The sequence below is a fragment of the Spermophilus citellus genome (assembly GCF_964194105.1).
Source record: "Spermophilus citellus genome assembly, chromosome: 14".
NCBI classification, from domain to species: Eukaryota; Metazoa; Chordata; class Mammalia; order Rodentia; family Sciuridae; genus Spermophilus; species Spermophilus citellus.
The window spans coordinates 25,936,762-25,958,669 of record NC_138194.1 but is presented as its reverse complement, the minus strand read 5'-3'; the positions used below and the strand labels follow the sequence as shown (position 1 = coordinate 25,958,669).

The following is a 21,908-nucleotide window of genomic DNA, read 5'->3' as shown; positions in this document are numbered from 1 at the left end:
AGCTACCTGTCCAATGGTCACAGAGAGGAACACCAGCATTAGAACTTGACCTTTGCTCTGTAGGCTCTATAGACAAGGCTACTTTAGTTATTTCAGTGGCAAAATACATCACGGTCCCATCCAGGAAAATAAAAAATAGCCTTTAAAAAGAAAAGGCAAGTGGCCCATCACAAAATGAGAGAAACCCACATGTGCTCACTGATCTGTCAAATTCAAAAGCAAACTCAGATTTTTCCTTATGACCATAGTGAAAGCCAGGTAGGTGTTTGGGAACGTGGAAAGTTGGTTTGCAGCTTGAAGAGCATCCCCAGAAACCAGCTCATGAAATGCACGTAGGCACCTCTGTCGGCGGGCTCCTCTTTTTCTGAAGAATAATTAATAAATATTTTCTTTTAGCATATAACAAACAGTTGAACCAAACAATTATGTAAACTGGAAATGACCCAAAATGCTAGCAGTTGGCAGCCGCACAGTGAAGTGCATTGTCGTGCACATGTGCATGTTTGTCACACCCGCCTCTCTGGTGATCTGCACTTAATAGGAATATTTTAAACTATGTAGCTAAGCAACAGAGGTAATTGTTGCTTTCTAGAGCTTTTGTTAGCACTCTAACACAGCCCAAATATGCATAATTAGGTATAATGTCTATAAATCATTATTGTACACATGTGGGTAGTTAAGTGGAGTGAGAGAATAGTTCAATGAATTGAGCATATTCACTGAAAATGCTTTTTATTTGTTTTCTGTAGTTCATAATACTTTAAAATTATCATAACCCTTTACACTTTCTCTTAATAGCCAACCGTGATATTGAGAAAAACTTCATTTGCATTTTAGACTATGTTTAATATATTATTTAAACCTGGAGTTCCTCTGATATGAATTCAGGAGAGGATAGGCCCATCCTATCAAATATTGTGTGCCTGTTTATCCAGCCTCTTTTCTAGGAACTAAAATGTTAAATTTTTCAGTTTACGTTGAATAGATCCCAACAAAAGACTGCACCCTATAATCAGCATTATTTACAGGGGCCAGTGTTGTGACTGAATTCTTCCCTTCATCCAAAAATGCTTTTAGTTACTATGGCAATATTTACTTGATCCTGGCAGTCCAGTGTTGATTTAGGAAGATAATTACCAGAAAGGAAGATGATGGAGATGTATTTTTGAGTGTCCTTGTCAGAGACAATGTTTATAAAAAATTAAATGAGACAAAAAAGGCACATTGTCTTCCACACAGACACCCTCTTCCACAGCCCTCGCACCAATAGCTGTTCTTTTCTTTCTCCAAAGATGTTTATTAATACAGAATATACTTCACTTGGTGTCTTTAACAGTCTTAAAAGGGGCTTATTATTTTGTATTTCCCATCCCCCCATCCTGCCTTTCAGATACAAAAACAGTTCATCTTTTTCCTCTTTGTATGTGTGTGTGTGTGTGTGTGTGTGTGTGTGTGTGTGTTGTTTTATTTGTCCTAGTGGGTGTCAGAGAACCATTCTTGAGGTATTTGGTGCATTTCATAACCTGTTGTTTGTTGGGCACCACTCCACATGCTTTGGGTTGGGATTGGTGTCCCTAGATAGTCCAGACCCTCAGTTGGTGCATATGCACTGGGGTAGGATTGAGTAAGCTCACCACTCTATATCTAAACTGTCACCCTCAATCAGTGAAGGGATGACTCTGACAGCTATCTTAGGATGGCAGCCATTTCTCTGACTGTGTTGGGCAGACTGGCTTTTGGGGCCTGCTCCAGGTCACAGGGTACCTTGACTTTCAGAACCCAAGATGGGGGGGTTCTGTACAGAGGACAACTAGCTTGTCTCCAGCCTCTCCAATCAACCCCTCCCCTCATCTCATTTTCTTTTTACACACATGCACACAAGTATCAAACCAGGAAATGTGTTACTATTTAAGCTACTATCTGATAATCCTTATTATTCCTGTTTATGTTTTCCTCAATATGGGATTTTAGTGTGACAGTTGCAAAGTAAACAAGAAACCTGAAAGCTTCAGAGTTCCTTCAATTATCATCTCTATGTAGATGTATTTTGTACCTTAATTAATATTCCATAAAATCTGAGAGTACATCTGAGAAAAATGGAGAACATCAACCAAATAAGCTTGAAAATAAAATCCCATGCCAACACAGTGATCTGATGAATATTTTATTTACAATATATAGTATTATGTATATTCAATTCTTCTCATTGGCTAAGATGTGGGAATTCATATAATAGGTACAATGGCAGTCATTTTACATCTACAACTCTACTGTTGTTAAATATCATCTTTTTGTCTTGGTCAGTACCCCAGAAGCACTTAGCTCTTAATGTATGAAAATTATAATAGTTAATTAATTTAAAGACAATTTCAGAATATTAAGCTTTAAGTTTTATTTTAAGAGCATATATATTTTTCTAATGTTTATAAAATTAATAGCGACCACATGTTACACATATTAAGTATGTATTTGTGTGTATATATATGCATGTGTGTGCACATACATATGCATGGGGCTATATATTTGTGTATATGTGTGTGTGTGTGTGTGTAATATTTTTTATTCTTGATTTCCAAATATTGATGTTCTTTTTCTATAGAAGAAATCATGATAAAACCTGAGGATGAGAATCTTCATTCAACTGCACAAGAAAACTCCCCTCGGAAAGAAGACCAATATACTTGTTATCAAGAGCTGGTAGTCAAATCTCTAATGCACTTGGGGAAATTTGAAAAAAATATGTCTGTCCAGACTATAAGTGAAAACCTCAATGACAGTGGCATCCAGTCTTTAAAAGCAGAGAGTGATGAAACAGACGAATGCTTTATGATTCATTCTGATGATGGAAGAGACAAAGTGGATGATTCCCAACCCCCATTCTGTTCTTCTGATGACAGCGAAAGTAACTCTGAAAGTGCAGAGAATGGGTGGGACAGTGGCTCCAACTTGTCAGAAGACACCAAACCTCAGAGAGGCCCAAAGTACATGTTAGCAGATAAGAAAAAAGATCTACTGGAAATTCCTGAAATAAAAACAGAAGGTGACAAATTTATCCCTTGTGAGAATAGGTGTGATCCTGATGCAGACCGGAGAGAACCGCAGAATGCTCATGTGGAGCCCTTGGATAGCAAAGCCCAATCTGCCTTCCCTGAGACTGAGGAAGAAGACAGGGAGAGCCTGGCCACAATGACAGAAGAATCCAGTGATCTGGAGAAAGCCAAGGGGAACCTGAGTTTGCTGGAGCAGGCCATCGCTCTGCAGGCTGAGCGAGGCTGCGTTTTCCACAGTACTTACAAAGAGCTGGACAGATTTCTGCTAGAACACCTGACGGGGGAAAGGCGGCAAACCAAAGTTATTGACATGGGTGGAAGACAAATCTTTAACAACAAACGTAAGAAAACATTTTTTTTTCATTTATTTTAGGATAAAATTACCTTAGGGTTAAGAGATTAAATTTTATTATTTCTTCCAGAAAGCTTTTTGACCGCTGAATGCTCTTTTAAAGTCCCAGTTCAGGGGCTGGGGATGTGGCTCAAGTGGTAGCGCGCTCACCTGGCATGCGTGCGGCCCGGGTTCGATCCTCAGCACCACATACCAACAAGGATGTTGTGTCCGCCGAGAACTAAAAAATAAATATTAAAAATTCTCTCTCTCTCCTCTCTCACTCTCTCTTTAAAAAAAAAAAATAAAGTCCCAGTTCATAACTGGGAAATAAATAATTTCTTATTTTTACCCCCTACTCTCTAGATTATTATTGAATCAAATTTGATTTGTTTTGCAGGAACTTCACACCGAAAAAATATTCATTGCATGTATTTTTAAAATGTAATTGCTTTTTTTAAAATTTTATTTTTTCTTCTAGCAACTAGACACAACAGCATTTACCATGTAATTGCTTTTTAAAACAAATCATACCTTTAAAAACTACTTTATTGGATACTGTTAGTAGTAGCACTTGTTGCATTTCAAATCATTTTAATTATCAAATTAATTCCAGAAATTTAATTTTTCTTTCCTACTCTCCTTCAAAATCATCTGGCAGCTTTTGAGCTTCAAAATGATATTAAGTTACTTGTAAGCCAGGCAGGGTGCTCTGATCCTTCTTGGGATAAAACTGGGTTTAAAATGTGTTTGTAGTCTTACCAGCTTTCTGATGCAGGGCCACAAATATCTGGGTCAAACTCGAATTGACAGAGTGAATATACTTTGAGGATACTTTAAAATTGCTCCTCAGTCTTTAACAAAATTGTGTCCCCTTTTCCCCATGGAATATTCTGCCCATTTTTCTACCAGGTCTCACACCAGATAGGCCCAGTGGATTCCAACAGTTACATGGAATTTCCCAGTAGTCTCGCAGGGCCTAGAAGTCACATTTAAGATGGTTATTTCCAGGAGCCAGATTCAGAGCCCCATGGTTTGCATTTTTTTTTCAATAGTTCTTAGGTGATTCTCAGAATTAGGGGAAGAATATCTTAGAGAAAATCAAGATCATAGATCTAAAGGGCTTATAGGAATGCTATGTTGATATGGTTTAGAAGTTCTGATTATCTAGAAATGAATTGTAAATTTTGTCTTTTAATTCCATTTGCGTACTCACCTGCAATCTTGACAAATAATGTCTTTCATCTCAGAGCTGAGAAAACAGAAAAGACTAAAATAATGTCATGTAGTAAGGAGCATGATCATAATGTGATGCAAACATCCTACAAGGGTTGGAATAGGGACAGAATACTAATGACTAACGTGTGGTTCAGGACAGGGCATTGTATTTAGCTCTGTGTACTCCCACTAATATACAGTTTTTTAAAAAATTTGCCTGTTTTCTTTTAATGAACCAGAAATCTGACAAAAAGATGAAATTTATTCCAAATTTTGCAAATCTGTAACTTCCTCTGTGTGTGTGTGTGTGTGTGTGTGTGTGTGTGTGTGTGTGGTGCTGGGGATTGAACCCAGGACCTTGTAAATGTGAGGCAAGCACACTACCAATTATATCCCCAGTCCAAATCTGTCATTTCTAATATACCATGTTTCATTGATTCTAAGATACATAGTTTCCCCGTTCTAATGACTCTGAAATCAGAAAGGTACACACTAGTTTCTTAACTGCATACAAAGTGATCTTTCGTCTTACGATTGATATCTTACAACCAATGAAATCCAATGTTTGTAGAAACTTTTTGAGCCATAGCTTAAAATACTTGATGATCTTCTGGCTTTTTTTTTTAATAAAACTTTTTAAACTTTTTTTGTTTTCGAAAACTAACACAGCAGTAGAATCTGTATTTGTAAATGGTGGGTCACTTGAAGACATGATTCTAGGAGTCAATAAGATGTCCTGTGGCATAGGGTCTGCTCCTGCTTTTGGGTGTGTAAGCCTCTGCATGATCAAGGCCAGGCTCCTATGAAACAGGTTAAAAAAAAAAGTGAAACCCATATTGTAGGGGAACTATAGGCTTACATAAGGATGCTTGTGAGTCTAAATTAAGTATTCACATTTCTGTTCCTTATTCCTGGTAGAGAAGCACAAGAGGGATTTTTCTTCTCTAACATGCACTCCATATTAAGTGAGCATCCATCCCGACTGATAGCCATCTTCTTCAAACAATTCTGACTTTGTGTACACCTTGGACATACAACTCCACTGTTAAGAACATTAGAATTTTAAAATATCATTTTACCCAAGCCTTCAGATGAGTCATTGATTCTACAATAAATTTCAGCATACTATGGCTACTAAGCATTTAGAGACCATAGTTCTCAGTGTAAGTAGAGTCGTCATGTAATTTATTGCCCAACTGTGACACTTTTTAAGTAAAAGGGGGCAATAAGAATAATTATGCAAGTCTACCAGTTATGAAGACAGTCCCAGGAAAACTAGGATCTAACATCACTAGAGTATAAGGTCACCCTCATTGTGCAACACTGTGCAAAGAAAATAAAAGAAGAACCAGCTTGAGAGTTGCCCCGAGCTCATGCTCTGGCTTCTTATCATGCGAACAGGTTCTGCCCTCCAGAGCATTTCAAATCTGCATCTTTGTTTTGCCCAGCCAAGGAGAGACTTGAAGACAAAGGTGCATGGTGGACTGTCAGTGGCCCCACCTGGGCAGGTGCCAGCCTGCGTTATCTCCAACACCCTCTCTGGCTTTATGCAGACAAACAGCGTGGCAAGGACGGGAAATGTTCAGCGCCAAACCTTTCAATGCGGTTTAGAAATGTGGCCTCGCCTGGAGGAGATCCAAGAGAGGAAGGGCATCAAAACACACATTGTTGCTCTTCTGCGTCCTGTGAGCAGCTCTCTGTTATAGTGTCAGCTCCTCTCGGTTCACTTTAATCAAACTTCAAGGTTTTTGACTAGTGGTCTACAGATTTTACATACCTAAATCAACTTGAAATTTGGCACCAAATTTAGAGTAAATGGAAACAGACATGCACAAAGTCACAGAACATCACAAACTCTTAATATGCTTTTTTTTTTGTCCTTTATAAAATACAAAGACGGTAGTCTCAACATCAGTCATTGCTTTTGAATCCTGTCTGTGGTTAATATAAATACCTGCTACTGAATGCATCTTTATCTTTGGCTGCTCACTGCTCATTTACAACTCACGCTTTCTGTGTCCTGACCCTTCCTCTATGGGTAGTGCAGGCGGCAACTTGAAGGATCCTTGCTCCTCCCTCTTTCACTGAAACCATGCCCCCATATAATTGCATTACATACAACCTGCTGTGTCCCATCTGCCCAGGACTGTTTGTAATCCAACAACTGGGGTGACATGGTATCACAGAAGCTTGCCTACTTGCCATATACTGCCCCAGAGATGTTGTTCACATCCTGCAAGAGTAGCCTGTTCTGGGTGCCCCACTTGGAGCCAGGAACATGCGAGGGATCCACACCCTTGAGCAGCAGGGCCCTTTCTCATACTCTGTCACCAGCAGCTTCTTGGGCAGAATCATCTGGATTTTTTATTTTTGTTGTCAGCATCAAGCATTATGCCTGTTGCTTGGCTTTCTGAGAATCCTGAAGCCTTCCTGCAGTCCCCTTTTCTCTCTCTCCCAGGGCTCACAGTCTTCTCATCCTTCTTCCAAACACCCTGAATGCTGATGAAGAATAGAATTCTCCATGATTACTATCATTCCAAGCATGAATTAGGGGCAATTTGGGCTATAAGACAGTATTTCTGTTTAAGTTTATCAACCATCTCAATCACAAATATATACATTTGTAACTAAGGCCTCCTCTGCATTAGGTCTGATCTCATCAATATTCCTGTTTCATACTCATTTATGTTAAGTATTTATATAACCTTTTATCTAGCCCTCAGCACTGTGATGCCAGAAAAATTATAAAACTCCTGAGCGTGTCTTTGGTCCTATTCTCTCCAGGCTCTTGTCCCATAGCATGCTGACAAAATGTGTTACAAGGTAGCTCTTTCCATGCCTTGCTGTACCTGAGAACCATGCCACACCTGGCTGCGCAGTAGCACTCTCCAGACCACCAGGAAGGCAGCCCCTACCCTCTCTGTTTTCTGAAAGTCCCCAGCAAGATCATTGCTTTTCTAAGTCTCAGTTCTCAGTTCCTGCAGTCAGTAAAATCAACAGCTTTTCACCACAGTCACTGTGCATGGAACCGAAGTAACAGCTCGTTGGGGTTTGGGAATCTCGGGACTTTGCAGTACTACTGGTTAGGCAGAACACAAGTCTTATCCAGACTCTCATCAGTTGCTCTGAAGGAAGTTACCTCTGCTTGTTCATGAGCTTCTGGTTGGCCCTCAACCCCAGGGCCACCTGCTGCTAGTGACTCATGGGGACAAAACCAGAGAAGCCTTTCTCAGATATGGTAGTTTGTTTTGTAATTTTGAATCTGGCTTTTTCCAGACTCTTTCAATAGGAGATGGTTTGGGATTAAATAAATATTTTTCTTCTTTCTCACTTTTCTTTTTCTTTCTTTCGTTTTCCTTTTCAGGAGCTTGTTCACCCTCTGGCATAGGGGTGATTTTTCATAATGAGGCTTTAACTATAATACGTGACATGACAACTTGAGACCATCTTTGTATTTTAACATCCCCTTGCCTTGTGTCAGCCTTTGCTTAGGAAACTAAGAAAATTGAAAACATGTTTTATGTTTCCACAGGTCTTAGTTGAGGGTCTTATTCAAGGCAATGTGAGAAGAATGTTTATGATGGTCAAACTGAATGAAGTGAGAATGTCACTCTGCAAGGCCACTATTGAATAGGAAAAGAAAGAAGAAAAGCCAAATGAATTTCTCAATTTAATTTCTCTGTAGATTCACCGAGGCCTGAAAAGAGGGAGACCAAGTGCCCTATCCCTGGGTGTGATGGCACTGGACATGTGACCGGGCTCTATCCCCACCACCGCAGCCTTTCAGGATGTCCCCACAAAGTGCGGGTTCCCCTGGAAAGTGAGTACTGCCTATTCCTAAAGATGTCAGTGCTTTCTTAAAAGTACCAGAACATCACAATATTGGTTGCTTTCTCTTCCAATTTGGAATTCACAATGGAAACAAAGTTTTCTCTGTGACAAGCAGTTTCCATCTAGCTGTATGTTTTTAAATGGAGTGTATTGGTAGAAATTTTGAGGGACAATAAGTCCAGCAGATAAAGAGAAAATTGCATTGAGGAGATAGCTTGCTACCCATATTTCCTAAGAGAGGGGGTCTCATCATGCCACTGGGGTCATATGCAGAATCCCTAGGTTGTGTCAGGAGGCAAGGACAGGAGGAACTTTAGGCCAGAAGCCTTTAGTTTTTATGTAAAGGAACATACAGGGAAGGGTAAGTGGACTAAGTGTTGTTGGTTCCTCTAGCTCTGGGGTATAAGATTTGTCCCTAGTTCTTTGGTCCATGACCCTAGGATAATTAGGAAAAAGGACTTTGCCCCAGAATATTAGAACCAAATGAGCTCCTTGGGGTGTAGGCACCAGAGTTTAAGAGTGTTCTCAGCTGGTCAATTGTGTGCCTTCTTTAGGAGCTGGCTAACTCTGGGAGGGGCAGTTCCTCCTGGGTCAGCAAATCCCAGGTGTCAAAGCATCACAACTACAAAAAATAAGCCGTATTGCCCTGCGTGATTGCACAGTTCTTTCTCAGCCTTAGGTATGACCTCCAATATGTCCAGGGTCAAGCTTAGCCTCAGGACATCACAGGGAGGTCTCCGCATCCTCCTGGCCTCCACGCATTGTGAGAACACATACTCTGTAGTGTTGTCTTGGGACATCCTGTCACAGCTAAGAGCCCTGAGCAAAGGCAATCCTCAGTATATCACCCCATCCCTGTCCTACTATGAACCAGGTCTCTACAGGTAAATAAAGACTGCCACCTTCCAAGCTATAAAGATGTAACCTACTGTTTGAATCTCTTTATTGAGACACCTCTTGGGCCATACAAACTGGAAGAATAGGGACACCTTAGCATTCCCTTCCTTAATATTAAGAGTTAGCAAGTCACTAATCTAACCAAATGAGTCCTGTGCTGCTGAGTTAGCAATTCCTTAGACTGATTCTCTGATGATTCAGTCAGCCATACTCCTCTCCCTCCTGCCCTCCCTGGTACTAGACGTTGAACCCAGGGACACTCTACCACTGGGCTACATCCCCATCCCTTTAATTATTAATTTCTTTATGTTGAAACAGGGTCTCACTAAGTTCTTAGGGCTGGTCTCAAACTTAGGTTCCTCCTGCCTTAGCTTCCCTAGTAACTGGGGTTACAGGCAGGTGCCACTCAGCAATACTTTCTCCAATACCACATGGCAGTGGATGGTGGTTAGAGAAAGAATCAATATAGCATCACTTAGGAACTAAAAAAGACCACAGGCAGAACTTCAAATTGGGGAAAAGGTGGAAAGAGCTATTTGGCAAATACTGTTCTCCAAACACTCCTCCAGGGGAAGCACTTGAATGTGGAAGGAAGGTGATGAACTTTTCAGTTAAAATTAAATATGAGCTGAATAGAGTCGTTTAAGTCTATGGTTAAATATAACTTGGAGTTCAGAGCAGTTAACATGATAAATCTTGCTAGATTTAATTTTTGAAGTTCTGGTGTTCTTATTTTTTTTTTCAACTAAATATATCTGGGGAGGGAGCATAGTGGATTATGTAACAAGTCATTTAATTGCAAAATTAAGAAATGAACATGTTGATTTTTTGTATGTTTATGGTAAATTATTCTTCTCTTTAATGTGCTATTTTGTGATTAGTTCTTGCCATGCATGAAAATGTGCTCAAGTGTCCCACCCCTGGATGCACAGGAAGGGGTCATGTGAACAGTAATCGCAACACTCACAGGAGGTAATTCTGATGATTTGCTAATGATTTTACATTTTAAAAAATTGAAGCTTTCCACCAATCAAATTATGGGCTGTGTGTTATGAAAATCACTGCATCACTATCAAATATGTTGCCACTTGAAATAGATAAGGAATAGTCTCAACTTTTGCAGAGTCAAAAAGAAAGAAAAATCACCTCATTATTTCCTTTCATAGAAGTTTTTATATTAGCAGCCAATTTCAAAAATGAAAAACTGTTAAATTTGAAGATACTGGGGTTACATGTTCATTTAGTCAGACAAATAGAATATATTCTCTTCTACGCTGGAAGCCCATCATTATAGTGTTGGTACTGAAAACAGTTGCTTATGGGTTATCTTGGATCCCACCATAGGCATTAAGAAAGAATCAAAAGGGCTTCCACATTCAGTGGTTTGACTGTTAACCAGGCAATGAGGTAACATACTTCCATTGAGACTGCAACTAAAATAGAACATTTATGTGCATTTATATACAAATGCATTATGTGTGTGTATTTGCATATGAAAATGTTGATTGTTTTGTGTGTGCATTTTATGTGTGGACTGTGATTATGAGGTACTATTGAATTATAAGCACATGGCCAAGAAAACTTCAATTTAAACTATAAGATTCAATCCCTCAAATTTGCTAAATATCCTAAGATAAATTATAGAGTTACCATGCTAATATCTATAGTTAGACCCATTGCATTTGGAATGAGCACAGACTGCTGAAAATATTAAAAGTTTCAGAATAATTTAATTTTTTTCCCTTATGTAATATTTTGATTTTTTAAAATGAGCTTGTTACCTTGCACCACTGAGATGAGGTTGGGGAACAAGTATTGACAATGTAGTTTGAAAACCACTTTGGGATCTTTTCATATGAGAATAGTGCTAAGTGAACTATTAATATGACTTAACATTTAGTGTGTGCCAAGAATGCTGCGAGGCACATGCCAAAGCAAATCATATTATCATTTTAACTCACATCCTCCCGCTTTTCTTTTTTGAAACAGTCTTTCTGGTTGTCCAATTGCTGCAGCTGAAAAATTGGCAATGTCCCAGGATAAAAATCAGCTTGATTCTTCCCAAACTGGGCCGTGTTCTGACCAGGCACACAGGTAGGAGCTCCCAGGAAGTTCCTGATGTTCTTGTTCATGCCAGAATCCAGCTCAGCAGGACCTCATGTCCCTTATGTGTCACTTCATTGTGGCCTGACCCTCATTTTCAGCCACAGTGGACCTGTGTGGGCAGCTCATTGGAAAGGCTGGTCTAGAGAATGATACTTTCTCTCTTAGTGAGCTAAGAGACCCTCCAGAAGTTTAACTTGAAATTGGTCTCTTTGCTAAGGCAACACAATATGGGTAGAGTCTAAAAGGAATAAAGCCTTCAATAACATACAATGATCAAAAATTCTGATTCATTAATGTAACACATCCCTCACGTCAGGTAAGCTTCCCTTTGTGATTGACTTCACCTTTTCTGCCTGGAGAAAATACATCATAAACTTCTAATATCCCCTCAAAATATGTGATATTTTGAGCTCCCCATATCCATGTAGTTTTTAGAGCAAAATTTTATTCTATGATGGATAGCTATTAATAAAATAACTTCCATTTGTCCTTGTAGCTCCCATATTCTTTGTATCTATTAGTTTGGAAGATCTTATACCTAAATAATAAAGTATGTACGTTGAAGTTTAATGTGACAGTGTATGTCTATTCTACAAAAATCAGACATGTAGGAAAAACGATTTCAGGATTGAGAGAAATGATCAGATAACTGTTGTTAATGAGGTGCTAAAATGTCAAAACAGCTCTTATGCATTTCAGTATTTTCAGGGCATAGCTTCCCTTAATATTTTGTTTCTATAGATTTAATTAAAAGAGTAAAAATTGGCATTCAAATCCCATGAATAAAAACATTTGTCAAGTGACAATCATGAATTACTGCTTAAGGAGCAATTAGAAATCTTAAAATGGGATTCTAGGTTAGTATTAATGTATGCTTTACTTTCTCCCTAAGTAGATTATTTATCAAATAAAGAAATAACAAAAAGTACACTTTGCTCATTTTATAAAGGATTGATGTTATTTTAGATTAGAACATTTATGCAACTTTAGGACTATAAACCAAATTACATATATAATAATAAAATTCACTAATCCTGCAAATATGTGTATGTAGAAGCTAAAATTTCCTTTATCTAATCCAAAACCCATCATTGAAACTAAAGCCTCACAATTTTTTTTGGAACTCAAAATTTAGGAATCAAGTCTTCTGGTGTCTACACTGTCCCATAGGCAGCAGGCATGATCATAACAATTAAATAATTAAAATTGTTAATTATTATCAATGAATGATCATAACTATTCATTGCTAATAATTAATAATTTTAATAAGCAAAATGCATACATCAGTGCCTTAACACATACTTTAGTTGTGTAGTCACATGTCACTTTTCTCTGCAAAACTTAAAGTGCCGACAACATGTTACTCATGACATCTTCATGAGGTAAATGGAGACTGCATATTCTTATCTTGCCAGTGGAAGACTGGGACACTAAATATGTAGTAGAAATCATAACCAGGCAGAGTCCAGAACATCCCTCCATCTCTTGCTCTGTGTCCAGAGTACTCTGCCTTCTTGTGTTTTGACCACTTTCTTGTCATTGTGCAGTGTCTCTGTGGGTACCTACGTGCAGTGACACTTCTATCTTGGAAATTTTGACAATCATACACTCGTGATGATCTCATTTTATTTTGAACTACTTCCCCACTCTCTTCAGGACAAGCTTGGTGAAGCAAATTGAGTTCAATTTCCGATCACAAGCCATCACTTCTCCCAGAGCCACAGTATCGAAAGAACAAGAGAAGTTTGGAAAAGTACCATTTGATTATGCCAGTTTTGATGCCCAAGTCTTCGGTAAACGTCCCCTTGTACAAACAGGGCAAGGACGAAAAACTTCACCATTTCCTGAATGTAAGCTTCAAATTTAAATTCTAATACTTATTCCCCTCAAATGCATCTTGTGTAAATGTGTGATGTTGAGGGAGGCTGCTCAAGTATATACTGTACTACTTAAAGCTGACAGGAAAAAAAATAGATTGTGCAGTAAAATAAAATAATTGATCAGTGTTACTGCTTTTATCCTGAAGTTACACTAAATGTGATGAATAGTTAATGAGTTAATTATTCTACAACTACTCAGCCATTGTTGCATCCAAATACGGTAATTTTAAAGAAACATTTAATTCACATTTAGGATTAGGATTAAAATTATATTTAAAAATGCAATGGCTATTGTGATACATTATTTTTATTCATGTTGAAATGATGGAAATTATCAGATAAAATATTGAAATGCTACTCAATATATTATTTAGGTCAGCAAAAGCATTCAGGCTGAAGATGGGGTTGGGAAAGGTGAAAGATCTAAGAAGAAATTCAATTCAGGAATCGAGATTTTTACCAGGAAAAAAATGTGTGTGGCTCTCACAGCATGTTACTCACAAATTTAAGAATTAATATACAAATATTTTAAATAAACTAATACTCTACTTCTGCTAGGTTCATTGGAAGATATAATGTATAAAACTTGGTGGTTTGGGATTTTTTTTTGTTTGCTTTTTGGGTATCAGGGATTGAACTCAGGGGCACTCAACCACTGAGCCACATCCCCAGCCCTATTTTGTATTTTATTTAGAGACAAGGTCTCACTGAGTTGTTTAGCGCCTCACCACTGCTGAGGCTGGCTTTGAACTCTCAATCCTCCTAGCTTAGCCTCCCAAGCCACTGAGATTACAGGTGTGCCACCATGTCCGGCAAAAACTTGATGTTTTTACTTACCTATTTCTTCAGGTTGTTTGGAGTACCTAAATATTCTGATAAAAAGGTGAGAAAATAAATATTGAGAACAAATACAGAAAATGATTCCTGCATTAGGTAGCTTAACTTCCATTAAGGCAGAAGCTTGGAGTCCTTCATAGACCATGATTTTTTTTTACAGCAATACAAACCCCTGAAATCCATTAGATCTTGCACCTAGACTGAGTGTAAAACCAACAATAAGGCTAGAGATGCAATTTGGAGGTAAAACCCTTGCCTGGCATGTTCAAAGTTCTTTGTCTGATGCCAGCACCGTAAATAATAAAACCTAGCAGTATATAAACAGATTTGAAAGGACTTTACCCATTGATAAAAAGTACACTTTATTCCAAAAGATATTTTGTCTATTCTTACCAAAAAATAGGTCCCAGCAAACTTAAATAACCAATTACAACTTATTAGATTCAGGGGAAAAAATGTTATACACACAATGTTTTATATCTATCTGTACAGTTTTACAGATATATAATTTTATTTTTTATGCACATAATATCTACACAAACACATATGTTTAATGCACATACAGCCATTTAATAAGAACATTCTATATACTCACACAATATGGATATTGATTTTTAAAATGGCAAAGAATTCAAAGACATTTTTATATTCTTGTAATTATAGGAGTAACATTTGGTAATATTTTAAATTTTGTCTTATGAAAAACAATCAAATATTTAAAATATTAAATACTTAATGAAAAATAAACAGGTGAACACTTTTGTATCGGCTCTCATTAAATCTTGGGTGTCTTTCCCATTACCTTGAGTAATATTTACAGACACCCCACAGTGACGAGAAATATGTGTAATTCTATCTCTCAGTAATGCCTTGCTACTCAGAACAGAAAAATAAAATAGAAACTCAGTCTTGATAACCAAATTGCCTTTCTGTTCACCTTGAGAACATTTCCTCCCTGTCCTTTGCTTATCTCGCTCTCCCTGAATATGCAAAATGCCAGCTCATTAAAGACTCCACCATCTATTTAGTTTCTTCTATTTGGATGAAGAACACTTTCTACTAGTTCAAGTATGGAACAAACCTTTGTGTCAACAAATACAAATACAATTACGTATCTAAGTATAAATTGTCATTGTGAAAACAAATATTGAAAGGATGTATTTTTTCTGTACTGGAATTATAAGCCCTATACATACATAATTTTTAGATATACATGCCTTAAGCTCTCTGTAGTACCTGATAGGTTTTGCTTATAGGGTTTTGAGCTTCATTTTTTGCCACAAATGTCGCCAGTGCACCTGCCCCATAACATTAGTCATAGAGTTTTTGTCATAAGAAGTGTCAATACAAAAAATATTAAGAGAATAGGCATTCTCTCCCAGCAATCACATCATTTGATCTGTGAACCTCCATGAAAACCCATCTGAATAACCTTCATTTAACATACCAATGGATAATGGCTCATGCGTTAATTTATTCTTCACATATTTTAATGCAAGAAGTTATATCTTTAAAAAAACAAATCTATTTAATGACTAAAACCACTGTACATGCAATTGCTAATCAAATCTCTCTTCAACAGCAAAGCATTTTTCAAATCCAGTCAAATTTCCTAATCGACTGCCTAGTGCAGGCGCCCACACACAGAGCGCGAGCCGTGCCAGCTCTTATAGCTACGGTCAATGTAGTGAAGACACCCACATAGCAGCAGCTGCTGCTATCCTGAACCTTTCCACCCGCTGCAGGGAAGCCGCAGACATCCTCTCCAACAAACCACAGAGTCTGCATGCCAAGGTAGGCCAGTCCAAGAGCCCGGAGGGTGGGCCAGCGACAGAACCGTGAGAATAAACTGCCTTTCATGTTCCTAACCACATTTGCCACCACTCAGCTCCTCCACCCTAAAGCCATCCCCTCCCTGTCTTAGGAAGAGGAACATTGACAGTGGATGAAGTTGCTGGGTCCAGAGAAAGAAAGTGTGCATCCCTTGGCTGGTGGCTCTTCTGGAAAATGGGGGACCATAGTTTGGGGAGAAGTGAGTTATGGGGAGAATTTACAGATTTCAAAGCTATTTTTGTTAAGGGGATTTGATCGAATAAGAAAAAAGGATTGATATTAAAATAAATCTTGATCATAGAAGCTTTTGCTGCCTGCAAATCAAAGATGATAAGAAATGTTTGATTAAACAGCAACTGGCAAAACATTTGCAAAACTGACCCATGAAATTTTATTATTGCACATGTTACTGTCTCATAACATAATATAGTCTAGGTTGCCGGAGCATTCTTAGAAGACACATGGGAACTCCTGGGTATATTAAATCAGCAGGGAGGTTTGAGAACTTGTAACACTCTAATCCAAAATCAAATATTGTGATCTTTATGAAAACGCTACATTTCTGAAGCCCATGAAATATGAATCACATTTTTTTCTACAGCTTCTCCTTTCCACATATGAGAAGTACATGGGTATGCTCATGGTAACCTGACTAATACATACACAGAACTAATACATACACAGAACCTTCATGCCTGGCCTTTTGCCAGTGAGGGACTTTGCAAGTGCCCCAATGATCCACAAGAGGAGGTTGTAGGGACTCAAGCCACTTCCTCCTACTGAAGCCAGTAACTCCTATTTACACAAAGCACTTCAATTAAAAGAAATTATTTCCCAACCTAGATGGCTGAAGCAAGCTGAAATGTGCAGGCTTACTTGATAACAGCTTTTACCTTTGCTGTAAGTGGAAGATTCCCTAGGTTAAACTGAAACCCTGAAACCCAGGCAATTAAAGCCTGTACCCTTTTTTCCCCTTTAAGAACAGCCTCTCCGGAGTGGTCAGCTGCTCGCCTGTGCTGTGCCAGGCCTTCAGGAGAGCAGGTAGTGCAGTGCCACCGAGCATTTGACAGAAGAATCAGAATTAGCTTCTGGACAAAACTGAGCCAAGTAAACCCCAGGAAGAGTTGGTGGCCAAAAAGCACTCAAAAACAATTTTTAAACAAATGAGGTTCTTAAACAAAGAAAATCACATTTTCTAAAAATATAAAGAAAATACCTGACTGTCTGAATTCAGGAATCCCAGCCACAAACTATTGCCATAGGCAAATGATTTGGAGGATTTTAAAATGCAACTTTATTTTTAAATCCACATTTTAAATTTGAGTAAATTTCTTTTTAAAGGTATATTCTAATAGAGATCTGGTTGCAGAAATACTAACATAGCTTCCTTGCTAGTACTTTATTTCTTGGTGGTTTAAGCTGTCCTGTGAAAATAAGACTACTGGTATTATAATTATTAATGTCACTTAAAGTATTCAAGTAATGGTGCTGGGATGCATGCTTTCCCTCTGCACATATAAATGTTTTTATGCTCCTCAGAATTCTGTCTTTCACCTTAAGATTCTTAGTGTTCCATCAAATTGCTCACATCAAACAATGTAACAAAGATGGCAAACATTTGAGTGTTTTTTTCCTTATTAGTGTATATTCTCTTTTAAAAACACATTTCTGATCAGAAGACTGACTTTAATTGGCACAGTTTAAATAGTCTATTTCAAATGTATATTCTTCCACCCCTTGTGCCAAGGCAGTTCAATGGAGTGGATTGGGCTTGCCTGGGGTAATTGGGACTCCACTGTAGGCCTCAGCCTCCTGCTACCAACTCAGCCAAGTCTGCAGAGACCAAACCATTGATGTGATGCTGAGGAGGGAAGAAACAGAAAGTGCTTAAAGATGTTTTAAAGGAATTGATCTGTCAGGAGTTTTAAAAGCCATTTTCTTATGAACATTATCTCCTTGGACATAGTGATTGTTAAAATAGAATAAATATGGCACCCTGCAACGTCACTGTGCAGAATCCTGCCAACGTGTACATTCACACACAACTCGTAACAATTTGTAGAATCCTGCCCTTGTTGGATCCTATTTTCTGAATACAGAAGAATATCTCACCAATTCCTGAAACAACAAAAAAAAATATTTATTCTAGTGAAAGTGAGAAAAAGCCAAGGCAATTAACTCTGAAAAATGGCCTCTGAGCAAACAGTGCCTACGTGGGTCCTTTCTGTTGTTAGTGTTGCACTTTACTCTGAGCCTTCTCCTAAAGCAGGGTTGAGTATAGTCTTCCTCTCCACATTGAATGCTAGCCTGATTCTCCTTCTATTAGATTTGATTTTCCTCCATGGCAGATTGCTAGTATGTTTATCTCTGATAGCCCAGATAAACAGATCTTACTTAACAGTGAGAATGTAGAAATATACAGCGTTTCCTTATACTTCTGTAATGGAGCATTATTGGTATATTAGAGAGACATCCTGGCAGAGAACCCATAGTTATACTCTCCAGAAGGTCTCTAAGTGCTAGACTGCCCTAGTCAAAGGGTAGATTAAGCCACAGACCTTACCTTCAAGGAACTTACAGACAAGCAGGATAAAAGAAATGACCCTCTGGGCCTGGGCATGTACCTTAGTGGTAGAGCACTTGCCTAGCATATAAAAGCCCCTGGGTTCAATTCCCAGTACCCCCCCAACACACCCTTCAGAAAAAGTGACCTTCTGGTTATGGTACCTGACTTGCATTGTTTTAGATAAAGCATAGAGTTTGAAGAGATGAGATCAATTATTAATTTGATCATAACTTGGATGATAAATGATTTCTTATTTTCCCTTTGTTCCCATTTGTTCCTTACTTTTATGCAATGAATATCTCTCTTCGGTTGTTTAACACACCCAATAGGAGAATGAATTAAAGATAAGACTGTCACTTATTGGCACAACCTTTTAAAATCAAGTCAAATGCCACTAACTTAAAATTTGCCTGCGTGCCCACTTGGTGGGACTAATACAGATTTTTTTTTCATGTCCTATGTGAGCACACAACTGACTCCCAAGGTTAGTGGGAGATCTGAATGGGTAATTTGCAAAATCCCCACCCTTAAGGAAAATCAAGGGAACACAGGTTGTTTTCAGAGGGACAATAAAATTTTAGAGTTCCTGAATGGCCTAAAAATAATGGAAGATGATACAGATAAACTAAAATACACTTTTTCTCAGATATTTTCTTAGCCTCACACACTAAGACACTTTACTTCTCTGTCCCTTCCCAGCACTGAAGGCACATACTTGTGTATGTTGCTGTTCATTCACCCAGCTAGTCTCCACCGAGCTCAGGCGCCCATTATGCTCAATGTGGAGAACACCAATACTTGTCAGTCATTGCTGGTCACTGCCCAAACAGAACCCTTTGCCTCCTGAAAGTAGAAGATTTTTAAAGGAATTATTTATCTGCTAAAATACCATCTGGCCTATGCATAATATATTGGCACCACCAAAATTGCCTGTGTGTGGTTTAAGTATCTTTTTAAGGAATCGGGTCAGTAGAAAACAATTAGTACTTTCCAGTCTTAGAGGAATATCATAAAGGTTAAAGGTAATTCTGTGTGACATATAGTACTCTCATTGGTTCTAAGATGTCTATCATGTTCCACATTTTAATTTGGAATTAATATGAGTCATGAAACATAAATGAGCCATGGCTTCCAACACCTCCCCTTGGTCTTGATACTGTGACTCCTGGCAAGAGCAGAGCACCTGGTACCTACAGGCAGGGAGTGAGCCTCATGGGTTTGCTGAGCACTTTCCTCCAGTGCCCCATGAGAGCCTGTGCCAACCTGAGTCAAATCCGCTCCCCATTTTCCTTCCTTCCTCCCACCCTGATCGACAGAGGTAGGAACATGCTTCACAGTCTATCTTTATCCTCATCTCTGCTGCTTGCCAAGCATTCTGTTGTTTGTTTTGGTGTTTTCCCCACCTGTTTAGACAAAATGACATATGCACAGTGTGCCTTAAAAGAAAACAAAAAATTGACACTTGCTTGAAATGTTTAAAGTTCAAAGTCTGTTTTGTGCTTGAACAAGGCCTCGAAACGACATGATGTCGCAGCACCATCCTGCTGCCTCTTAACAGGAATAGCCTAGTGGGCCTTGGATGATTACAATCCAAACACAGTCTTCTCCAGTAACTTGAACATCAGGACAGATTGAACCATACGTCGTGAGTGAAATGTGATAAGGGTCTTGGCCCAGGGAGCAAAAGGACTATTCCTGTAAGTGCAGGAAAACTAGATACTTAATAACCTAGGGGTATGTCTCTTTTGATGTTCAAAAACCCTTATTAGCATCATTTATAGAACACCTACTATATGCCAGGCAGCATACATAAACACTTTGCCCATATGAATCCATTTTAATCCTAATATTCTAGAAGTGAAGTAGCTAATATTCTCCAACTTTGAAGAGGAAGAAACGGTAAAGATACTAGATGATTTTCTCTGACTGGCACAGCTACAGTTGTTGGAATTAAAATTTGAATTCTCATCCATGTGACTTATTTTTTTAAAAGACCTTATGTTATATAGACTGTCGGTCCCCCAAGAGTTTAATACTATGATTTCAAATGCCAGACAAAGATTTTCGGGAAGTGGCTGTAAATTTTATTTAAATTTTACACTATACATTAGTCATTTCTTCTCTGCACTCCATCATTCTGTTTCGTTAAATATATTACACAAGCTTATAAGCTAAGAGTCTTAAGGCTTGATTGTCATTGAGTAAGAATAAAATATTTCCATTTCATTTACTTATTAATAACCTACCTACTTCAAAAACATACTGAAGATAGCTTTCAATACAGAGAGGGTACTCCCCAGATAAAAAGAACAGAAGCAAGAATGAAAGAACAGAGGCTGTGAGAGAAGGTCAGGGGTGAATTGCAGCAGAAACCTAAGTGGAATGACACTTAGGTTGCACTTCCTTCCTGCCAAGTCAAAAGATGGCAGGTGATCTCTCGTGGGTTAATAGAGAGTTTGAAAAAGAAGGAAAGCAATATGTCTTATTTTATCAATGTTGTGAAAATTCGGAATTTTCATAATCAGAATATTTAGGTAAAATGATAATGTTGTTTTCACATCAGCAACATATTTAAATATATGATTTTTTATTCTAATTAGTTCTACATGACAATAGAATGCATTTTGACACACCATGCATAAGAGGAGCATAACTTCTCATTCGTCTGGGTACATGATATAGAATCACACAGGTCATGTAATCATATATGTACATAGGATAATAACATCCAATTCATTCTATTTTCATTCCTACCCCCATTAAATGTATAAATTTTAATTGTCAAAACAAGATAATATTATCATTTGCTTGGAAAATAATGAAGGAAAACAGCTGTAAGCCTATTCTCTAAATGCAAGTATGGTAATTTATGTGTTTTCCCTCTTAGTCTTCAAAAACAAATTATCTCTTTTCCCTAGTTGTAAGCATAGCAGGAATGTCATGCTCTTTCCTATTTTCAATGATATGAAGATTTTCCATATCACTTGTTACTCAGACCTCATAATTAACATTTTACTGACCATATAATGTGTACCATTTCATTAACCATTTTTCTGTTGTTGGATAGTGATGTCAGTGCTTATTTTGTGGTACAAATAAAGATTATAATCATTAATTCTTTCAACTTTCAATTTAATAATAATATATACATATAATTATCAAATTATCTTTCACTAGAAATCTATAGGCACAAAATAAGCCCCTTCAAGGGAGGAACAATCTATTTCTCAAGTTTATTTTTTCTCCAAAATATAGTATCTTAAACACATTAAAATGCTTTCTCAGTAATTCATTGAATACATAAAAGGTAGGTAGTATCACTCAAAAATGGCTGAAATAGATGGACCTTGATGATTTCC

The 21,908-nt window shown here is 38.0% G+C and overlaps 1 protein-coding gene across 1 annotated transcript in view; it reads left to right on the top strand.

Moving 5' to 3' along the window:
* ST18 (ST18 C2H2C-type zinc finger transcription factor) overlaps window positions 1-21,908 on the top strand; it is a 105,816-nt gene that overhangs the window by 49,372 nt on the left and 34,536 nt on the right. The window contains exons 5-11 of the mRNA XM_081266230.1: window positions 2,600-2,981; window positions 3,069-3,391; window positions 8,285-8,419; window positions 10,209-10,299; window positions 11,317-11,421; window positions 13,090-13,283; window positions 15,733-15,944. Coding sequence (XP_081122356.1) covers window positions 2,600-2,981; window positions 3,069-3,391; window positions 8,285-8,419; window positions 10,209-10,299; window positions 11,317-11,421; window positions 13,090-13,283; window positions 15,733-15,944 — 1,442 coding nt within the window. The remainder of the gene's footprint in view (window positions 1-2,599; window positions 2,982-3,068; window positions 3,392-8,284; window positions 8,420-10,208; window positions 10,300-11,316; window positions 11,422-13,089; window positions 13,284-15,732; window positions 15,945-21,908) is intronic.